Source organism: Natator depressus, chromosome 2 (genome assembly GCF_965152275.1).
Source record: "Natator depressus isolate rNatDep1 chromosome 2, rNatDep2.hap1, whole genome shotgun sequence".
NCBI classification, from domain to species: domain Eukaryota; kingdom Metazoa; phylum Chordata; order Testudines; family Cheloniidae; genus Natator; species Natator depressus.
The window spans coordinates 200603915-200624900 of record NC_134235.1 but is presented as its reverse complement, the minus strand read 5'-3'; the positions used below and the strand labels follow the sequence as shown (position 1 = coordinate 200624900).

General features: G+C 39.2%; 1 protein-coding gene across 1 annotated transcript in view; it reads right to left on the bottom strand.

The window, feature by feature from the left end:
- CPVL (carboxypeptidase vitellogenic like) overlaps nt 1-20986 on the bottom strand; it is a 96450-nt gene that overhangs the window by 50891 nt on the left and 24573 nt on the right. Inside the window, exons 6-10 of the mRNA XM_074943320.1 lie at nt 19007-19065; nt 18333-18409; nt 15713-15779; nt 6293-6415; nt 5861-5992 (exon numbers count right to left, since the gene is read on the bottom strand). Coding sequence (XP_074799421.1) covers nt 5861-5992; nt 6293-6415; nt 15713-15779; nt 18333-18409; nt 19007-19065 — 458 coding nt within the window. The remainder of the gene's footprint in view (nt 1-5860; nt 5993-6292; nt 6416-15712; nt 15780-18332; nt 18410-19006; nt 19066-20986) is intronic.

Sequence of the window (20986 nt, the reverse complement as noted above, 5' to 3'; positions counted from 1 at the left end):
AGAAGCTAAAGGTAACCTCACTGGCACCTGACCAAAATGACCAATGAGGAGACAAGATACTTTCAAAAGCTGGGAGGAGGGAGAGAAACAAAGGGTCTGTGTCTGTCTGTATGCTGCTTTTGCCGGGGATAGAACAGAAATGAAGTCTTAGAACTTTTAGTAAGTAATCTAGCTAGGTATGTGTTAGATGATGATTTCTTTAAATGGCTAAGAAAAGAACTGTGCTGAATAGAATGACTATTCCTGTCTATGTGTCTTTTTTGTAACTTAAGGTTTTGCCTAGAGGGATTCTCTGTGTTTTGAATCTAATTACCCTGTAAGGTATCTACCATCCTGATTTTACAGAGGTGATTCCTTTTCTTACAAGAAGACTTTTAATAGAAGTAAACTGAATGCTTTTTCATTGTTCTAAGATCCAAGCGTTTGGGTCTGTGGTCACCTATGCAAATTGGTGAGGATTTTTAACCAAACCTTCCCCAGGAAGTGGGGTGCAAGGGTTGGGAGGATTTTGGGGGGGAAGACGTGTCCAAACTACGTTTCCCAGTGAGCCCAGTTAAAGTTTGGTGGTGGCAGTGGAAATTCCAAGGGCAAAGGGTAAAATTAGTTTGTACCTTGGGGAAGTCTTAACCTAAGCTGGTAAAATTAAGCTTAGGAGGTTTTCATGCAGGTCCCCACATCTGTACCCTAGAGTTCAGAGTGGGGGAGGAACCTTGACAGTTCATGAACCTAAATTTGCCTCTAAATAATGTAAATATCTTTACAGTCTACACTTTCGTCTATGTGTATTGCAAAGTCCAAAGGTTATCCATTTGATTATGAAAAAGAATTCACTGCTATTTATGCAGTATATGGGCTTGCCTGTCTATATTTATGATTACTTGTATATTTATTTATGGCTTCTAAACTTGAGTTTTACTTTTAGTTTGCTATCTGATGATTTCAGATTGGAATATGGGTTACACCTGAAAACCACTCAAAAATCTCAGTCTAGGACAGATGCATTCTGCCTTCTCATTTAGTGTCATACATTTATCCTTCACAGACTGCACTGGCTTCCAGATGGTTTCTGGGTACAATTCAAGGTGTTTCTTTGAAATATTAAGCTCTTTATGGCTTTATCACTTTAAGTGGCTGGAATCTTCAGACCAATTACCCCTGATTTATGTGCCCGCTGTCAGAGCGTTCTCAAAGAGGCCTTCTAATCCAGAATTTGCCCCTTACCTTGGTTCAACAGGTTGGGTCTGTTGCCCATCTAGTCACTCAATGGTGGGTGGGATGGTGGGTTGACTGGAAAGGGTCTTTAGGTTTTGAAGCTTAAGGAGCTTTATTAACAACTCTGTGATATTACCAACAATTAAAAAGATATGACAAGAACTTGGAATAAGATAAGATCTTTTGCCTAGAAACCAGTTTAGTCCCATTAGCTAGAAAAAGGAAATTAGAACGCTAGGAATTTTGCAATCTGGATCCTTACCAGATTATTCTTGGGGCTTGTTTTAAGTCCCATTAAAAATCCATAGAAAGACCTTTAATACTTAGCTTGATCCTTTTTATAAAAGGTTTAGCCACTTCAACATGCATCCTTATGCAAAGTAAAGCTATTTTTCTGTCTTAGAAGCATATACTGAAGCGTTAATTAGTTCAACATGTAATAAAGGCAACTACATATGCTTCTAAGAGTAAGATTGAGATTATTGAAGCTAGACCCATGATAGTTCAGAGACCACTCTGCCCAACCCTCAGCCATCACCACTGACTCCCTGAAGTGGAAACATTAATGTACACAAATGTAAAGAAACGAAGGCAAGAGTCACATGTGCAGAACAAGAACTTGTGCCCCACTCCAACAGAAATGAATTTGAATTATTTTATAAATCATGTTGGCATCCCTCTGTTGTGTTATAAAAATACACTCATGTCATACTGACAGTCATAAGCTTTGAATTCAAAATTAATTTTAATATTTTATCAAACAAGAGTTAACCATAAGTGCTGAATTACTGTTTGCATGAAAGATACACTGTAGAAGCAAAATTATTTTTCACTTTGGAGGTTGTTTTTTTTTTTAAAAAAACACAGGTTTGAAATCTGTACCAACTGAAAGTTATCCTTAAGGAATGCATTTCTTTGAAATCTGCCACTTTGCCATTTAACTTTTGTATTTTTCCCCCCTCAAATTCAAGTTGGGTGGAAGTGTAATTTATTCTAGTAATATACTGTAAACACATTTATCATTACATCTATTACAAAATGTTCAGTCCTTCATTTTTGCTCCCACAGCCAGTCCTTCATGCTAACTCATTTTTAAAGATCAAAGTTAAAGCTCGTTTCAACAATCAAAGACAGGCTCAAACCCAGTTTACAACATCTCGCATTTCTCCCAAATTACTAGTGTCACAAATAAGGTCACTTAAGATGGCAGCCAGCAGCAACAGGCTCAAATATCAATTAATGAGATGTGTTTCTGACAAACTTCTGCCCTGAACAAACAGGTACGGGTACTCTTAAAGCTGTTGTAGTAACTTGTATTTCTTGTACAGATACAATATGCAAGTGGAATATGCAGAAATGTTTCAAACATATTGAAGTGGATAGGTTAAACCTCTTCTTTCACTTTGGGAGCTGACATGTTTCTTCATTTTCACCGAGACAAAAATTAATGGGCTAGATACCCAGCTGGTGTAAATCAGCTTCATGGCCTAATAACTTTTTACTGCAAGGTTACAAAAGCTAACTTCAAAGTTTATTTTCCCATGACAAATACACAAGCTTTTGCGACACCCTGTTATTCAACCTATTTAGTTCATCTGTATTATGGCATGAATACAAAATACACATGAGCCTTTATCCCACAGTGGAAATGGATGGTATGTAGAACTTTACAGGACCAGGTCTTTAGTGTCTGGAGGTGAAATCCTGGCCCTATTGACATCAGCCCTAGAAATCCAGAAGTCAGTTGGGCCAGGGTTTCAGATTAGAACTGTTTGGGTAGCTTACTTGTTGGTTCTATTTTAAAGAATCCTTATTGAGGTTACAGGGACAAACCATCCCGATGTGTAGAAAGAATAGTAAATATGGCAGGCGACCAGCTTGGCTTAACAGTGAAATCCTTGCTGATCTTAAATACAAAAAAGAAGCTTACAAGAAGTGGAAGAGTGGACAAATGACCAGGGAGGAGTATAAAAATATTGCTCGGGCATGCAGGAGTGAAATCAGGAAGGCCAAATCACACTTGGAGTTGCAGCTAGCAAGAGTAACAAGAAGGGTTTCTTCAGATATATTAGCAACAAGAAGAAAGTCAAGGAAAGTGTGGGCCCCTTACTGAATGATGGAGGCAACCTAGTGACAGAGGATGTGGAAAAAGCTAATGTACTCAGTGCTTTTTTGCCTCTGTCTTCACGAACAAGGTCAGCTCCCAGACTACTGCACTGGGCAGCACAGCATGGGGAGGAGGTGACCAGCCCTCTGTGGAGAAAGAAGTGGTTCGGGACTATTTAGAAAAGCTGGACGAGCACAAGTCCATGGGACTGGATGCGTTGCATCCGAGCGTGCTAAAGGAGTTGGCGGATGTGATTGCAGAGCCATTGGCCATTATCTTTGAAAACTCATGGCGATCGGGGGAAGTCCCAGACGACTGGAAAAAGGCTAATGTAGTGCCCATCTTTAAAAAAGGGAAGAAGGTGGATCCTGGGAACTACAGGCCAGTCAGCCAATGGCATTTTGGGATGTATAAGTAGGGGCATTGCCAGCAGATCGAGGGACGTGATCGTTCCCCTCTATTCGACACTGGTGAGGCCTCATCTGGAGTACTGTGTCCAGTTTTGGGCCCCACACTACAAGAAGGATGTGGAAAAATTGGAAAGAGTCCAGCGGAGGGCAACAAAAATGATTAGGGGACTGGAACACATGAGTTATGAGGCGAGGCTGAGGGAACTGGGGATGTTTAGTCTACGGAAGAGAAGAATGAGAGGGGATTTGATAGCTGCTTTCAACTACCTGAAAGGGGTGCCAAAGAGGATGGCTCTAGACTGTTCTCAGTGGTAGCAGATGACAGAACAAGGAGTAATGGTCTCAGGTTGCAGTGGGGGAGATTTAGGTTGGATATTAGGAAAAACTTTTTCACTAGGAGGGTGGTGAAACACTGGAATGCGTTACCTAGGGAGGTGGTGGAATCTCCTTCCTTAGAAGTTTTTAAGGTCAGGCTTGACAAAGCCCTGGCTGGGATGATTTAATTGGGAATTGGTCCTGCTTTGAGCAGGGGGTGGGACTAGATGACCTCCTGAGGTCCCTTCCAACCCTGATATTCTATGATTCTATGGTTGAAGAGTAAATACCGGCCTCTGAGGTGTTGAAGAAACCTTATCCTCCAGGCTAAGATAAAGGACCTTATAAATATTATGATTCAAGCATTCTATTTGTGTGGGGTTGAGAAACAGGTTCAAACTTTTATATTTGGTACATTTTCTGGCATGATGGACACTGTTTGTAGCCATTGTGCCAGTTTCCCCACACAGTGTTCTTCATTCATGAGCAAAGCTAGCTGATTCTGAATGGTGATACAGCAAATTTCCACTAGTCACAAGTTTGAAATTGGCACCTTGTGACCAAAGATGATTCAAAATTTTAACCTCTAGTAACTACATAGTGCAAGACTTCCACAGCTGAGTACCTAATCTAGGCTCCTAAATCCATATTTAGCCACCAAAATAGAAGGGTGTTTCAGAAGTGCTTAACAATCCCTCTCACTGAAATCAAGGGAGCTGCAGGTGTTCATCTTTAAGTGTCAAGCCACTTCTATTTACATGCCTAAATTTTGATTATAGTGCTTAACTATCAATCTTAGGTACTTATATGGCCCTCAGTACTGTAGTGTCTGAGTATCCCACAAGTAATCCACTGCCAAGCTACTTACCCAACCTCTGGGGAGATCTTTTCCCTAAAAAGTAACAATTTTCTTATTTTCATCCTATTTTGCAAACATTGTGAGAAGTGTTCTCTGTATATTAAAAGTGTCTAACCAGAAAATATCCACATAATAAATATGATGCATATTCTCCCATTATAATGCTTAAATTATAAAAAAGAAAAGTTACTTATTTAAAAAACACAACAGAGATTATAAACTCAGAACAGTTACTATAATGCACTTCCAATGAGTTACAGATGCTTCCCAGGTTACGCAAGACCCAATTTACGCAAATTCGCACTTATGGAAAAAGTTCCATAAGCAGGCTTTTCGAGTTGTGGAAATTTTTGTGTAACGTACGGGTATATGTTTCCGATTTATGCAAAATTCGAGTTATGCAAGGCTTTCCAGAATGGAACGATTGCGTATAGTTGGGGGGCGTCTGTACTTCATGTAGAGAAAACGTCTGTGCGCCGTAATCTTGGATGCCACCACATCTTGCAACATGGGCATCCACGAACCACTAAGCAATATTCCTTGCAGACACTGATTAGCTGCATCTATGAAATGCGGCCACTATTTTTGAATATATAAGATTTAATAGCACGTTCAAGTATATGCAGCAGCTCTCTAGACAGCATTTCTTCTAAGTTCCATGAGCAAGTTAAACCTTCAGGGCATGCAAGCATTTAGTTAAAGAAAAAAAACAGTTAATGAAAGACAGGACTGTATAAAAATTCTAAAGCCTCTCTGTTTTAAATGAGGCCAAAACAAATTCTATGGACAGTCCTTTTCTTTCCTTTCATTCCCTACTCCCTCTTCCCCCCGCCATGTTATAATGGGCACCTTCTCCAGCATCAAACTTCTGATCTTCGTTATGCTTCTTTCTGACCCCTTACTCAGTTCAGATGGTTTTAATTGCTAAAGGCCAACATGGGGGCCTCTGATACGTACTTCAAAGGCTTTCATCCACTTCTTCTGCTGGATATATATTACTCCCAGGTCAGTCTGCTGCTGGACATACTCCCTCTGCTTCTCATCCACCAAGCCAATTTGGTACAGGAATTGTGCATAGCCACCCAGCATCTACCAGACAGGCACACAAGAAAGGAAGCTGATAGGTTAGGAAGGCATATTTTACTTTTCCAAGATGGCCTTTTTAAAATTCTAAATCAGTCACTGAACTCAACTGAGTAAAATTTTAATTAAAAAAAAATTGATCTAGTAACTTGATGTTTGGAAACATTTGGCAAATATTAAAGGTTTAAAGTCATTAGAAAGTCACTTGGGAAACAACTACCTTTTATCTAGATAGGACTGTAATATGAGAAAAGCACTCCATTTAATTAAGTACAAAAAGAATAGAAAAAAATATGTAAAGTTTACCATTTCTGGGTCACAGAAACCATCACCAATAGCAACTCCTTTGAAGTTGATCTTAACTTTGGCTTTGGAACTATGGGTATAGATGTAGTAGCCAATAGCAGGCACATACTTCCCTGCATAAGACTGGAGAGAATGGAATCGTAGGTGATTCAGTTTGAAATAATATTGCTTTACTGTGTATTACAACTTGAATATTTCTACATTAGACAAACAAGATTTTATTTCACTTTCATAGAGTTACTGCAGGTTTCCATTCTTTATTTTCTACCCCTCGCTGATATGCGGCTAATTTATTCCTGATGAACACAGAGTTTAAATAAATTCATTATCAAAAATGATTTAAGACATTAAGGTTGAAATAGTCAAACCCTAAGGGGTTGGAATCACCCGTTTCCATTATTTATAATGGAAAATGCACATCCAAATCCCATAGAAATCCCACTCTAAAATAGTTTGGCTAATGATCTCATGCCTGGCCCTGGTCAGGTTTATCCTTGAGTTGGACTGGGCTGGTACAGGGCGGTAGGTAACGTGCCTAACAGACGTTAACTAAGAGGGCCATTTAAGATTGTTAATACTGATGTTTATGTTTTAAGGCCCGATATACACTTACATTTTACAGGCACAGCTATATCAATCAGGAGTGAGATTTTTTTTTCTTAAATCAACATAGCTCTGCCTGCAAAAGCTTTAGGGTGGAGGTAGTTATACTGGTGTATCACAGTATATATGCCAGTTCAATGAAATGGCATAAGCTATACTGGTGTAAGCATTTTCATACCAGTATAATTACAACCACACCACAGGATTTTCCTGGTATAATTTTACCAGCATAGTGTAGACAAGGACATAGATTTCCACAGTTTACTGAGAGTGATGTCTCATTTGGTGCCACAAGCAGGAGATGTTTGGGAGACCTTCTTTCTCTTTCAAGAACCAAGGCCAAGGATTCCAGCAGAACCATTGGTAATACTCAAGCCCCATCAAGGGAGAGCCGAGCTGCTAGCCTAGTAGAGTTCATAGCATGCACAATCATATTTTGTGCAATCTACTGTGAGCAGCATCTCATTCTAGAGAGTCAGAACTGGCCTATTTTGTAGGTGGAGCTTGGAAGAATTCCACAATTCTTTTCCTCCCAATTTGACCCCTGGATTCATCTGACACAGAAGCATTGCCAAAACTCTCAATCATAATTAGATTAAAATAGACACCAATCACAGAGCAACTGCGAAATCGTAAATGTTGAATCCAAGTAGGGACTCAGTGACAATACCTTTAGGAAAGGTATACATGTTTAATACTACTTCCTGGTACTCTAACCACTCTTTCCCCTGCCCTCTCCCAGACCTTCCATCAAAAGCATCTATCCCCTGTTCAGAATACCGTGAGGACTCTAAACAATAATTAGCACCATCAGCTGCAAAAAAAAAAAAAAAGCCTTTTGCCTTCAGCTTGCTAAGAAACCTCATTCCTTCCTCTCAGACAAGAATCTGATCACAAATTGGGGCTGAAACTGGAAGCAATGTAAAGGCAGTAGCCTTCCCCTTCAGGCAAACATATCACCCATTGGCTTCAACCTATTCTGTCTCCCAAAGACTGATCATGTCATGACTGATCAAGTCATGTCCCGGGTACATCAGCTATTCTGTCTTCATCCATGACCTGGCAAGGCTCCTCTGTGACAAACAACTGACAAAGCAATGGGATAAGCATGCAAGATCCAAAGAAGGTATTTTCTCTGTTGAAGGAGTTTGGCTGTGGAACAAGCATCTAGAGGCAAGGCTAAACTCGAATTTGGCCACCTTTAAGGCTTTTGGATACAGCTTTTCAACTATAATAAGATTGTATGAGTATATTTGATGCCATAGTGCTAGGGAAGGAGAAGAACGGAAGAACCCATGAAGTAGACACAAAATTTAAATTCCATCATACCTTCAGAGGAAGGAAGAGACAGAATGTGTCTCAGATCTATGACTGTATTAGTCGGAAGTCTACTTATTCATATAAACCTAACACTACAAGTTCCTATAGCACAGTTTCAGGTAGATTATAAAATATGGACTATTTAGTACCACTATAAATTACAGTGGTAAAATATTTGTCTGGTGCCAGACTGGTCTGGCACCAGACAAATGACCAATATTTGTCTGGTGCCATATACCCTTTGCAGGCATATGATCCAGCAAGACTGGAATCTAATTTATGCTAACTCAATGAAATGGACAGCACATGGTGAGTAATGGGGTAGGCAAGTGGACTGACAGAGTATCTTCGTTTTTCCACAGAGAGCAGACTGCACGTTTTACTTTATGAAAAACACTTGTTTAAGTGTCCTCGGTGTCGTAGACTGTATTTATTCACCTATTCCTATGAAAACTGGAAAACAGACCATCCTGAAGTGCAAAGAATAATAAAACTAGCCTTCTTGAGGATAGTGTCAGGCACGGTCTCACCCACACTATCCTGTAATTTTTTTTAAACAAACTTCTGCAGATTTATTATGCCCCTGCCAATTGTTATTAGCAAAGAAATGGCTTCCCCAGCTAAGAAGTCAAACTGGAATCTGCCCCCTTCAGAGACAGTGTAGTTGCAGAGAACAAAACTATAATGAAAACTATGTCCTTTGAGCAGAATTACACATGCATTAGCAGTTACTATTGCTAGAGGATTTACTCTGCCACAGCTCTTAGATATAGTTAGTTACCATGCTGTTGATGAAGTGACCTGTAGCTCACAAAAGCTTATGCTCAAATAATTTTGTTAGTCTCAAAGGTGCCATAAGTACTCCTTTTCTTTAGACAAAAGAGCGGTCTCTAAATATTACCTACCTACATAATGGAATTCTTTAAAAAACAGACAGCCTAAGGGCCCAAACTTGCACTAGTGAATTACACCAATGCAAATCCTTGCATGGACACACATCTACTTAAATCTGTGTTCTATCACTTTAGCTTGCAAGGGTAAGCTTGACTACAAGTATTATATTTAAGCCAATTTAGTCAAAGAGGTTCAACTTTATACATAGGCCAAGGGTGAAATCTTGTCTCTATTTAACTAAATGGGAGTTTTGCCACTGACTTCAGAAAAGCCAGGATTTCACCTCAGACCTTTATGACCAAACAGACAGTGAGGGAAATGGGTGGGGGGAGCAGGGAGAGAGATGTAATTAGAAATAGAGAAACTTTAGACAGAGAAATGTATAGCTTTATAATCTGAAAAGCCATACTGTCAACAAAGTCTGGGCCCAGACTATTTGGCATGAAATGTCACTCAAATTCTTCAATTAAAAGTTAAATGAAGCAGACATAATAGCTACCATATTGCTTCTTCTAGAAGGACCCTAAAATACATTGTGCTTGTTTATTGAAAAGCCAGATGGACTGTGCCCCTCCTGCTGGCTGAATAGTGAATGGTTCCCAGAGCTATAATCTACATAACAGGGGTTCTCAACCTTTTTCTTTCTAAGCCCCCCCCCCAACATGCTATAAAAACCTGTGCCACAACTGTTTTTCTGTATATAAAACCCAGGGTCGGTGTTAGAGGGTAGCAAGCTGGGCAATTGCCTGGGGCCCCATTGCTCAGACTTCAGCTGCAGACGGTGGGGTTTTGACTTTCTGCCCTGGACCCCAGCGAGTCTAACACTGGCCCTGCGTGGTGGCCCCCCTGAAACCTGCTCATGGCCCCCAGGGAGCCCCAGACCCCTGGTTGAGAACCACTGCTATAGACCATATAGCCTGCCAACACACTTGTACATGCAAACAGATTTGTGCCCTCAAAAAGAACCTCAGGAAAAAAAAAAAAACACAGTTCAGAGAAGAGTAAAAAACAAACAAGCCAATGTACTGTCTGGTTTAGGCCCACACATTATTTACTACTGTATTACAGCAGCATTTACAGGGCCCAAGTGAGATCAAGACCACTACCCCATGTACATACAGTCCCTCCCCTATAGAGCATGCAATCTAAACAAACAAGAAAATATTGTTTAAGTGTTTTCCCCATAGAGAATCTCTCTAAACTTATGTTGCCAACAGATTTGTTTGAAATATCCCCTTTTCAATGAGGCACGTACGTGAATGACTGCATGTTCACAAGCACATGGCTTGCAAAAGCCCTAAAAGCACACTCTGCTCTGTGCATGCCTACACAGACAAGAGAAGGAACAAGCAGAGAGCTCCTCACCCATCTGACTGTGGTTCATTTGAAGGTTGACTTGTTATAGCACAAGACCCAGTTTGGTTTTCTGTATTCCTTCCCCCCCCCCCCACGAATGAAAATAGCTTTCCAGGATCCTATTTAACTTGTATCCCATTATTCCTATACCTCTTAAGTCCATGCCTTTCTTTTACTTTTTTTTTTTGAGCAAGACTAATTGAAGCGTGATGTGTTTATTTTCTCTTATGAAGTTACTGTGAAAAGGGCAACACCAGTACTTTTAGTGAAAATAAACTGTAAAGGTTCTGCGGCCCGCAATGCACAAGAGGTCAGACTAGATGATCATGATGGTCCCTGCTGACCTTAAAGACTATGAGAATATGGGCATTTTAGAAGTTATTGGCAATTTTTTACAAGTAGATTATAGTATTATATTTCTAAAATAAAATTGCAGGTTTCCCTTAAATGCCAAAAAATATTACAGCAACCAGCAAGTACCTTAACCTAAGGCATGACTGTTCTAAGCAAAATTGATGTCTCCAGAGATCAGCACTTAGCTTTTTTCTATAATGCCAGTGACTATAAAGTAGTCCAGTAACTCATACTGTAGGTACACTCCACAATTCATTTAGTCCCATTTTCAAAAAGGCTATAACTTCAAAATTATATGAGCAAAAACTGAAGTATACATGTAAGTTGCACTTCCGTAAAATTTTAGGCATCCAGCTACTCAATGTGCAAAAATGTAAGCATGAAAAACTGCTCATACAAGAATTTGATAGCTCAGACTGCCTCATTTTGAAAATCTGACCCAGAGCCGACACTCCTTTTTATGTCCCACCACATACTTTGCCACTTTGTTTTTACCTATTTCATATCTAATGCACAGAGCCAATAATCCACAATAAAAACAGAATTTTGTCCTTTTGAAATTAAAGTGGACTTTGGTACAGAATTTTAAAATCAGATCCTAACAATAGTTAACAAAACTTGGCAAGCACAACCAAATTTAATACAACACAGCAATCTGTCATAGGCTCATATGTAGAGACAGCTTTCTGATTCTATTTAATTTAAAAGTCAAGTCCTTAAGTGGCTGAATAAAGACTTAAACAGCTTTCAGAAAGGATTCCGAGTTTAAGTAGTTTGAAACACTATTCTCCTTACATGATGCCTCAAGCTTTATGATTAAAAAGAATCAAGGCCAAGGCCAGTCAGAAGGACAGAGGAACAGTACAATATTAAAGTTCACTGAGTGCTTGTTAATAAAGGTGCCAGAGTAACAGCACTGAAGACAGTCCATGTGTATAATGCAGGCAGTGGCGGTACTGCATCTCTCATTCCTCACCTAGGAACCTCAAAGGTGATAGGTGATTGCTTGTATTAGATGTACACTCAGCTTTTGGAATACGGATCCAGGTGGTCAACAGGAATGCAAAATACCGTAGTTCATTTTGCAATGTCAGACTAATAGTAACTGGACTTCAGCCACTTACTCATTTCACAAAAGCCTGTCAAGAGCCATTAAGTGTGTAACCAGATTTCTTGCTGAAGAAAATAGGCACTGTTAGGGACTAGGGTCAAAACTTATCTTTAGCCACTCAAGTTCAGATACCTAGAGCCATATTTGAGCACAATGTAAAACTACAAATCAAATATATCCCACACAGAGCCTGCTTAGTCAGGAAAGGGAGAGGAGCAGAAGACTCAGCCTACAGAACTTCCCCATGCAGACCTAATTTACCTGGGAGGTGCTGAAATGGTGATGGGTGTTGGAAAACCCTACAACAAATAGAAAAATAAAGGGGGCATTTCCAGACATATTGAACACCCTCAGCCCCTATGAAGCTCAACAGGAGTTTCACATGCTCAGTCATCATGCCATGGACTGGTGCCCAAGTGTGGATTTTGGTGCCTAAATTTGGCACCCAAGTTTGAAAGTTCCTATCCTAGAAAAGAAAAGGGCTCCCAAATGCAAATACCTAGCAGATGATCACAAACCATGACACCACAACATTATCTTGGTATGTCATCATTAGTACTAGTGATTTTATTTAAATATGACATCTGCAATGCCCAACATACCAGAAGAATGAACAAAGAAAAATAATAGGAGTTACGAGCTCAGAAAGGGTCTCCAAATAAGAGGCATATCTGATCTCCCTTCCCAGCCAGAGTGCCAGTTGATTCACGGATGGTTATCTGCAAGAGGGGGAATCTACACTCCGAATTGTTTCTGTATTCTGGAAATTCCTTGTGCCAGTAGTCCTCTGGGGTTTAATTGTGATCTCCAGAAGCATAAGCAGCTTGGACAGAAGATGGTGAGGCTGCACTTGGAGTCTCAATGGTCTGTAAGCCTACATATGGTTCTTGTACAGAATATCTACAACCAAGCCAAGAGATTTTACCTGCCTTCAGCCACAGACATCATGAAGAACCATACACATGAATTCTTTAGGATACCAGACATTCAAGACATTTGCTCCTCATCCTGATTAGTATCTACACTCACACACTATCCTTCTGTCACATAAGAGCTCTTTGCCTGCCAACCTAACAGTGGAGGGCTACAGGAATTTCAGCATGGGAGAGACCCACATTACTATTAGTCTATTCTCTTCCTACTTTTAAGTGACAACTCAGTGTTTCCTAAGGTATTTATTAATTTGACCTCACATGGCCCCTGTGATAGAGGAGTCCAGTCCCCATCCAGAGGTTGGCAGGGAAGACCAGTTGCTTGCTCTGAGCATAGCGATTTGCAGAGTAAGGAGGCTAAGTCTGCTTGTATTCCTATCAACATACCACACAAAGACGTACTAAAGAGTTGGGGCTGGATTCTGGTAGCAAGAATTGGGAAGGCTCTGCTGGGAAACAGCTGGAGCTAAACTCACTAAAGTAAGGAAGAAAGGGTGATAGAGTTGGTTCTCTTCCATTCTGGAACCTGGATGAGACGAGCCAGGCTTTTGCCTTTCTTACACATTTAGTCTCCGTTTTGGCTAAGAGACTCCTGCTTCATTTGTGTTTGAGCCTTGAGGCAGGACATACACATCTTTTCAGTTTTGCAAGTAACAATATAAAAAACGTTTAGACCCTTTCCTGCTGCATGCCACAGCCCTAAGCACCCTTGCCCTTTCTCTTAGAGCAAACCACTCCCCTCCCTTAATTTCAGTCACTGTGAATTGTATGCAGGTGCTTTTTTGATATGCAGTAGGCTTTCACTATATTTCACATTTTCAACTACACTGCACAGTGCTTCTGAGAATCTTCGCCATGGAGAGGCAGTGATTCACAAGAACATTTAAAAATAATGATTCCTGCAGATTAATTAAATGCAGATGGAACTCTTTTTAGGTAGGTTTTACTTTTGAGCCCTGTGTTATCAGACACTTCTCTCTTTAGTGACATTAAAGCCAGCTGGTGTGCTCGAAAAGTAGGGGTGGAGGAAAAGACTAGGAAGACAGACATTTATTCAATCCTAGTCATACAGCTTAGAGGCATGCACTAATTAAAGTTCTGGTACATGTATCTTCATGGGTCATATATCAAATGGACCAAGGTTTTTGAGAGGAAAAAAAAGCCTACAAACTTTTTAGTTTAATAGATAAAAATAGTTATAACCCCAAAGAAAAAAACCTGTTCTGCACACACAGTCTTTCTTAGGAGCTGAAGTAGTCATGGACATATTTTAATTTCTTGACCTATTTCTTAAGTTTTAGGCAGTTATAAAAATTATTAATAATAAATAATAAGGTTTGTTTAACATAGCCCAAGGGCAAAAACTTTGACACAGCGAGTGCTGCACTGGCAACTCATCAGGTGTCATGCCTGATCTGTAGAGTTCATGCCATCAAATAAACACACAATATTGGTCAGGACTTGCATCTTTGTTAACAGACCGATAGAAATGCCTCCGAGTTCCACAGCAACAAAACCTGCCGTTGATCAGTTTTTGCCTGATTTTGAAGTTACAGGACAAAGAAAGCCAGAGGCCATATTTGCTTCTCTGACTGCACTTTGGACAACTCAGCTGGCACATAATGGTGCCCGATTGAAGTGCATAGGGACACAGGATAGGACTTCATTCTACACCTCTCTGATTAAATAAGTTTATTATTTACTTCTAGTGGGCACTGCAGAGCCCAGACATCTAGGGGAGAGTGAGCTTATGCTCAAGCTTTCTGGCTCATGCATCTGAATTGTTAGCTACATACCAATTACTGTTTCTGTTGGTTATGCACAAACCAAAGAAAGCAAGCAGGGCTTTTAGCTCCCTTGTGTAGTATGCAGGGCTGAAAGTTATGAAAGCCATATTTTTATTTGTGGACTGAGTAAATCTATTATGAAGTCCTTAAGGGAAATTAAACATGGACCCCTCCCATGTCATTTTCAAAGTTGTTTTTTCTGCATTTTAAAATTGTAGATTAGATTGCCAAAAAGCATCATCTGAAAATAAAGTTCACTAGATGCTTCCATTCAAGACTGAAATTTGTCTCATTGGAGAAATTAAAAGTTCCTGCTGCAAAAATGGGAAACTACTGTTACGAAACTGAAGGTGTGCAAAAGTTTGCCATTAATTTTTCATGGTGTTAAAGCAAAAATAAGTCATAGGAAAGCGCTGCAGTTAGAAAGATCAGATCCTTGCAGGACCTTAATCTTACTAGTATAAATGCAGTGTGTATGGAAACAATAAACCAAAGCTTTTCCATCCAAAAGTTAGCTACAGTATGTTCTGGGAAATTAGCTGATGACCTGTTTCCATATACTTCCAAGAGAAAGATCCCATTAACAGACTGCTTTTCAGAACAGTGTCTGGAAAGGGATATATAAAATTAATAAAAGGATATACGTGCCTACTGTTCCCTGGATATACATAAAGGAGAAATATACACATCTTTTTGAAGTTACTATTTGATCATCCTGAAGCAGTAAGGACAGAAAGTGAAAAGTGTACATTTAAGAGTGAAATATGCCAGTATAAAAGGTAAGAAACAGATATTGGTATACCTAAAGAATTACAGTATATTTCAGAAAGCTTATAGTCTGCTAAGAAAGACTACAAGCTTTACATGAGAAAAAGTGATTGCTCCACTTCACTCCTCTCCTGAGAGGAGTCAATGTTTTCTTTTCCCCCGCCCATCATTCTGCTCACTGGCCTCTAAGTACTCTGCTGTCAGAGTAAGGGCAATGAAGATTTATTCTTCATGTTTACAAGTAATTATGAAGACAGTTTTCTTGAAAGTAAAATAAAAATTTATCTGAACTCACTTCTCCTGTAACATAGAAGTCATTTTTCTGATAGTCTGGAAATAGCTGGAAAAACTGGATGAGTGCACTGAAATATAAATAAAAGTATAAATCAGGACTACATGGAAATTAATCTCACCCCAATTAAGCAACATCATTTTAAAGTAGATTTACCCCAAATACACAGCAGAATCCCATATGGAGTTTTATCGGATATGTTTGTTAGGATTAATACTCTCTCCATTACAAAACTCATATCACTAGGGTCTATGGGGTTTTTTGTTTTTAAACCTACTCTTCATTTAATGAGCATGTCAAATATATAGTTCTGGACTGAGTAATCTTCTGCTCCAGTGTTCACAGATTTTCTGGAAAATGCAGCAGATTTAGAGATCACAGGTCATAGCATTTTTAAATTGACCCTTTGAGAGTAAAAGTTTTTGAAACACCATGATATTTAGAAATTCCTGAATCATTTGAGAGAAGCTTGCATAATGTCCACCCATGCATTAAAGTTTAATTAACTTTAGTTTTCTTACTTCAGTCTCAGTGGAACTTCATTTTGACAGTTTCAACTGATGAAGCTAGGACTACAAACTATAGAAGCTATAAACCGCACTGTCAAAGGAAACAAAGCTGTCCTTTCAAAGAAGGCAGAAAGAGGAAACCGCAACTGCCTTTGACTTATGCCAAAGCTAAGAAGGGTGCCGTCTTCTCTCTGAAGTGGTGCCACAGAATAACCTACAGACACCACTGTGATCGTAACTGGGCACCCAACACTTTGAAGGTACAAGGGTCCATTACTAAGATTATAAGAGTGAGTCAAGTTGCTAACACAGTAGGCAACCACCAGCAACCAACAACAAATAAATAAATAAAAAATGAGAGGGTTGAGGTTTCATAGGCGGCTAAAAAATTGACCACTACTGCTCAATTTCCTGTAACTAGACCCAAATTTCTGATGAAGATTTTAGACCTTCCTTCCTTCCCCTCGCCTCTGAATTGCAGGAAAGAGGGTGGGATGCATGAAAAATGTGAAACCTATAAAGGTACAGCTGAAATCAGTTTTCTGCACTACCCTTTGATTAGCTGTTCTTCAGCTTGGAAAGCCTGAAGCTAAAAGAACTAAAAAATAGCTATAAACAATGGACGCTTTGAATTAGCCTCTCTTTATACATGTCATGCAAAAGGAGATGTGTCTCATGCCTGCAGTAAATAGCCACATAGAAGGTCAGCTGGAATTTGTAACAAAGTCCTAGAGAAAAAGCTAACAACAAAAGACAGTTCCAAAATGTATGAAATTACTTCTTGAATTCCATATTAAAGCGAAGATGTCTGCCAGTTAAACAAGTAAAATATTTACTATGGGAGTAACACAAACAAAAAGGTACTTGGCGCTTCAGAGGAAAAGAGCTGCAGCTTCATCAAGCCAGGTGCTACGCACTCTGGCCCAACTCAGCAGAGCACTTCAGCCTGGAACAGCAAAGTCCGTGCTCAGCACCCTCTAGGATCAAATTCTAATGCTTAGGAATATAGAGAGACATGCATCCCTCACCAGATTTTGTGGTAAAGCAACTATTCCTAATACAAGGTATTCGGTGTAGTCTTCCGCCCTTCTAAAGATTCTGTTCTGCAAAAGGACCAGTGGAAGGGTAGGATTACATTTTTACTCTATGTAGGACATAAAAACAAACACACACAAACCTCTCAGCAATAGGTCCTTCTCTACAGGGGCAGGCCACCCATTTTGAATAAATTATTAAGATTCTCCAACCCTGTTCCAGCACCAAAACCCATGCAAGCAGAACCCCACGGTTTCATGGAACCCCACTGAGGTTCCCCTCTACAGCTCTCAGTGCAACATCACAGTCTAAGTCTTGATTTACTTTGCTCTCTTTAGAGATGTGTATTGGCTGAGGAACCTCTGGCAACAGTTTGCTGATGAAGGGCTGGGAACAACAAGGACAAGAGGCTGCCTAGCAAGAGGAATTTTTTAAGACGGACATTTGGAAACCAGCAATTTGAAGAAGGAGGGTGGGGAGGCCATTTTAAAGAGCATGAGCAGAAATCAAGGAAACATTTAACCAAAAGTGGCTATAAAGAGTATAGGGCGCAAAGGAATGGAGCAAGACATGAAGAACAAATAAAGCTCAAGAAATTCTGTTATGGCCCCTACTTCCAGGCGTTACAGGGATCAGGACAAGATACAGAAGCATACTCAGGCTGGCAATTTTTCCCTCATCTTTTTGAGTCCCCATCCCTCCCCCTCCACTAATTTCTCCTTAAGTGCTTTTTTTAAAATTTTGTTTTGTTAAATATACTGGTTACTGAAACAAATCATTGAGTGAACTTAAAGTTCATTCCTGCCCTAGAGAGGTTACTGAATGCAGCAATATTCCCCGTATGTGCTCAAACTGGGAATCTCTCTAGAACTAGAATGAACTGTATCCACTACATATGATCCTAATGTCATACAAAAATTCCTTGAAATAAAAAGGAAGAAAACAATTCTTATCTGCAAATGCTCATTAAAATGATTTTAGAAGCTGGCCACAAGATGTCAGCAGTGCTAGCTTTGGGGACATAAAGATGAACAGGAATGAACACAAAGAAAGAAATGGAGTAAGGTGGCACAATTTACCTGTATAAATCTCTTCCTACATCATCTTGGTTTACTGCATATCCCGTATCATCAGTAAAACTAAAGCCAGTCCCAACCTGATAATGAAATGAAAAATCATGGGATTTGAGAACAAAATTGCTTCTAGCTCCTTAACGCTTTTTTTGCCATGTGGCAAACCAAGATTCTGTAAAGTATATGGTTTCTCTCAATTAAAAAACTGTAAATTAGGTTAAAACTAATTAGGGCATTTAAAAAGGTAAGAAACTTTATTTTTGCACATTCTATGCTCTCTTTTCTGAGATAGCGATCTCACCCAATGGTGCAAAATAAACCCAAACTTTCTTCTTGGCAAGTAAGAGAAGAGTGGACTATATCCTTGATCCTTTTATAAAAAACAAAATTGCTTTTAAGTGCACATTGTTAGTAATTTGTAAATCAGTCTATACTACACCCCGTTACACTGTAGAATGAAGAGAGTCTTCCAGTAGCACACAAAGTGATGCGACTAGCATTTGTCACATGTAGTTCTGTCTCTCTTCTTCTACATGTCTAAAGAATTGATTACCACGAAAAAGGTTTAAGAATGGACCCTGAAAGGAGAATTATCAAGGCACCATTTTAGAAGTATACATAGTTAACTTTACAATATAGACAATACACCTAACACATACACTTTCATATTTTGTACTTACTGGATTGTCAATGTAAAGCATGGAAAATTTAGATGTCCAAGGAAACTTCCGTTTAAACACTATTAATAGAAAAGGCATTGCTGTCAGCCATCAACACTTACGTTATATAATCAAGGAGTTATGCTGTGAAAAGGACTAGCAAATAGCAATACAAAGTTCTCACCATTTATCTCCATCCCAGATAAAGATAAACATGTTCCTATAACTCATTTCAATGGCACAGGTTGGAAACAGCCATAATACTTGATACTAATATGGCTGTGAAAAAAATAAACAAGCTATTGTATTTTGCCAGTACATTCCATATTATAGATGGGGCTGGTAGCATCACCTGTTATTAAGGTTGCCTGACACTTCCCCATTGTAAGTCCATGTTTTCAGTTGCTTATAACTTTGCCAGAATAACCATTCTGGCTGAAATTTTCATGCCCTGTGTCTGCCTTGGCTGATGACAGAAAAGATAGATTTTTTTTTAAAATCAGTCTAAAGTTTCAGACAAAACTGGTTCAGTTGTTTCCGAGAATGAGGCTAGAGAAAAATACATGGTTTTGTCCATGTTAAAAAATTCTGACAACCTATTGTGAGGCAAAAATATATCACCCTGTCATGCTGCAAATCTCCTGTATGGCAAAGCCTAATAATAGCAGGACATTCCAATTTTTAGGGAGTTAAAGTAACCCAATTTTTTTAAAAAACAGTTTCATATGCTTCTGCCTATCTGGGAGAATCAAAGAAGTACTTCAAGAAGGGATGTTCTTAATCCAGTCAAATCATGTTACAAGTCTGATCTAAAAAAAGAAAAGGAGTACTTGTGGCACCTTAGAGACTAACCAATTTATTTGAGCATGAGCTTTCGTGAGCTACAGCTCAAATAAATTGGTTAGTCTCTAAGGTGCCACAAGTACTCCTTTTCTTTTTGCGAATTAAAGTCTGATCTAGTAAGATTCAATCAGATTTCCAAAGCATACAGGTCTTCTGCATTTTCTGTCCCTGATCCAGCAAAATACACACTTAGTTCCATTAGCTTCAACAGGATCATGCACGTATGTTGCTTGATCAGGGTCTATCTGAACCAGCATTTTTGAGATTTAACCATTTTCTACACTCATCCTTCCAAAGAAAGACAATTGCATAACTTCCATTACTTTTGTATGTTTAGGAGTTAAGCTCAATGCAACTCAATGTATCATGCTGAAATCTAAGCCCTTTCCTTTAAAAAAAGAAAAAAAAAAGTTCAGTACTACTTCCCACACTTTTCACAAAACAATGGTTATTTCCATGCTGAATGAAAAGAGAAGGCTTATTTTGGTAGCAAGATGACCAGAAAGTTACACGTTTTTAAAAATTATATTCTTAAAATGTTTCTTAAAGCTTTACTTAGCTTTCTGTGTTGAAATAAAATACATTCCCAAATATGTACAAAACAAACAGTATCAGAAGATAAACCGAATAGTTTTCAAATTACCTCAAAAGGACAAAATTAAAAATTGCTCTGGGTCACACATGCACAGCAATCAGAACACAGAAAAGATAAAATAATTCCATGCCTATAAGTATGTTAAAACTCTTCACTGCAAGGTGTAAAGCAAAGGCTATGTCTACACGACAGAGCCTATGCTGGCAAAGCCCCCTAGTGTAGACACAGTATACACCAACAGAAGTAGTTTGTTCCACCAGTGTTGGAACACCACCTCCCCAAATGATGATAGTTACATTAACAGAAGCATTCTTCTGTTAGCAGAGCTGCATCTACACTGGGGGTTTTGTTAGCATAGCTGTGTCAGTCAGGGTTGTAGTTTTTTCACACCCTTGACCAGACAGCTATACCAATTTAAGTTTTAGGCGTAGACCAAGCCTAAGGGTATGTCTACACTACGAAATTAGGTCGAATTTATAGAAGTCAGTTTTTTAGAAATCGGTTTTATATATTCGAGTGTGTGTGTCCCCACAGAAAATGCTCTAAGTGCATAAAGTGCATTA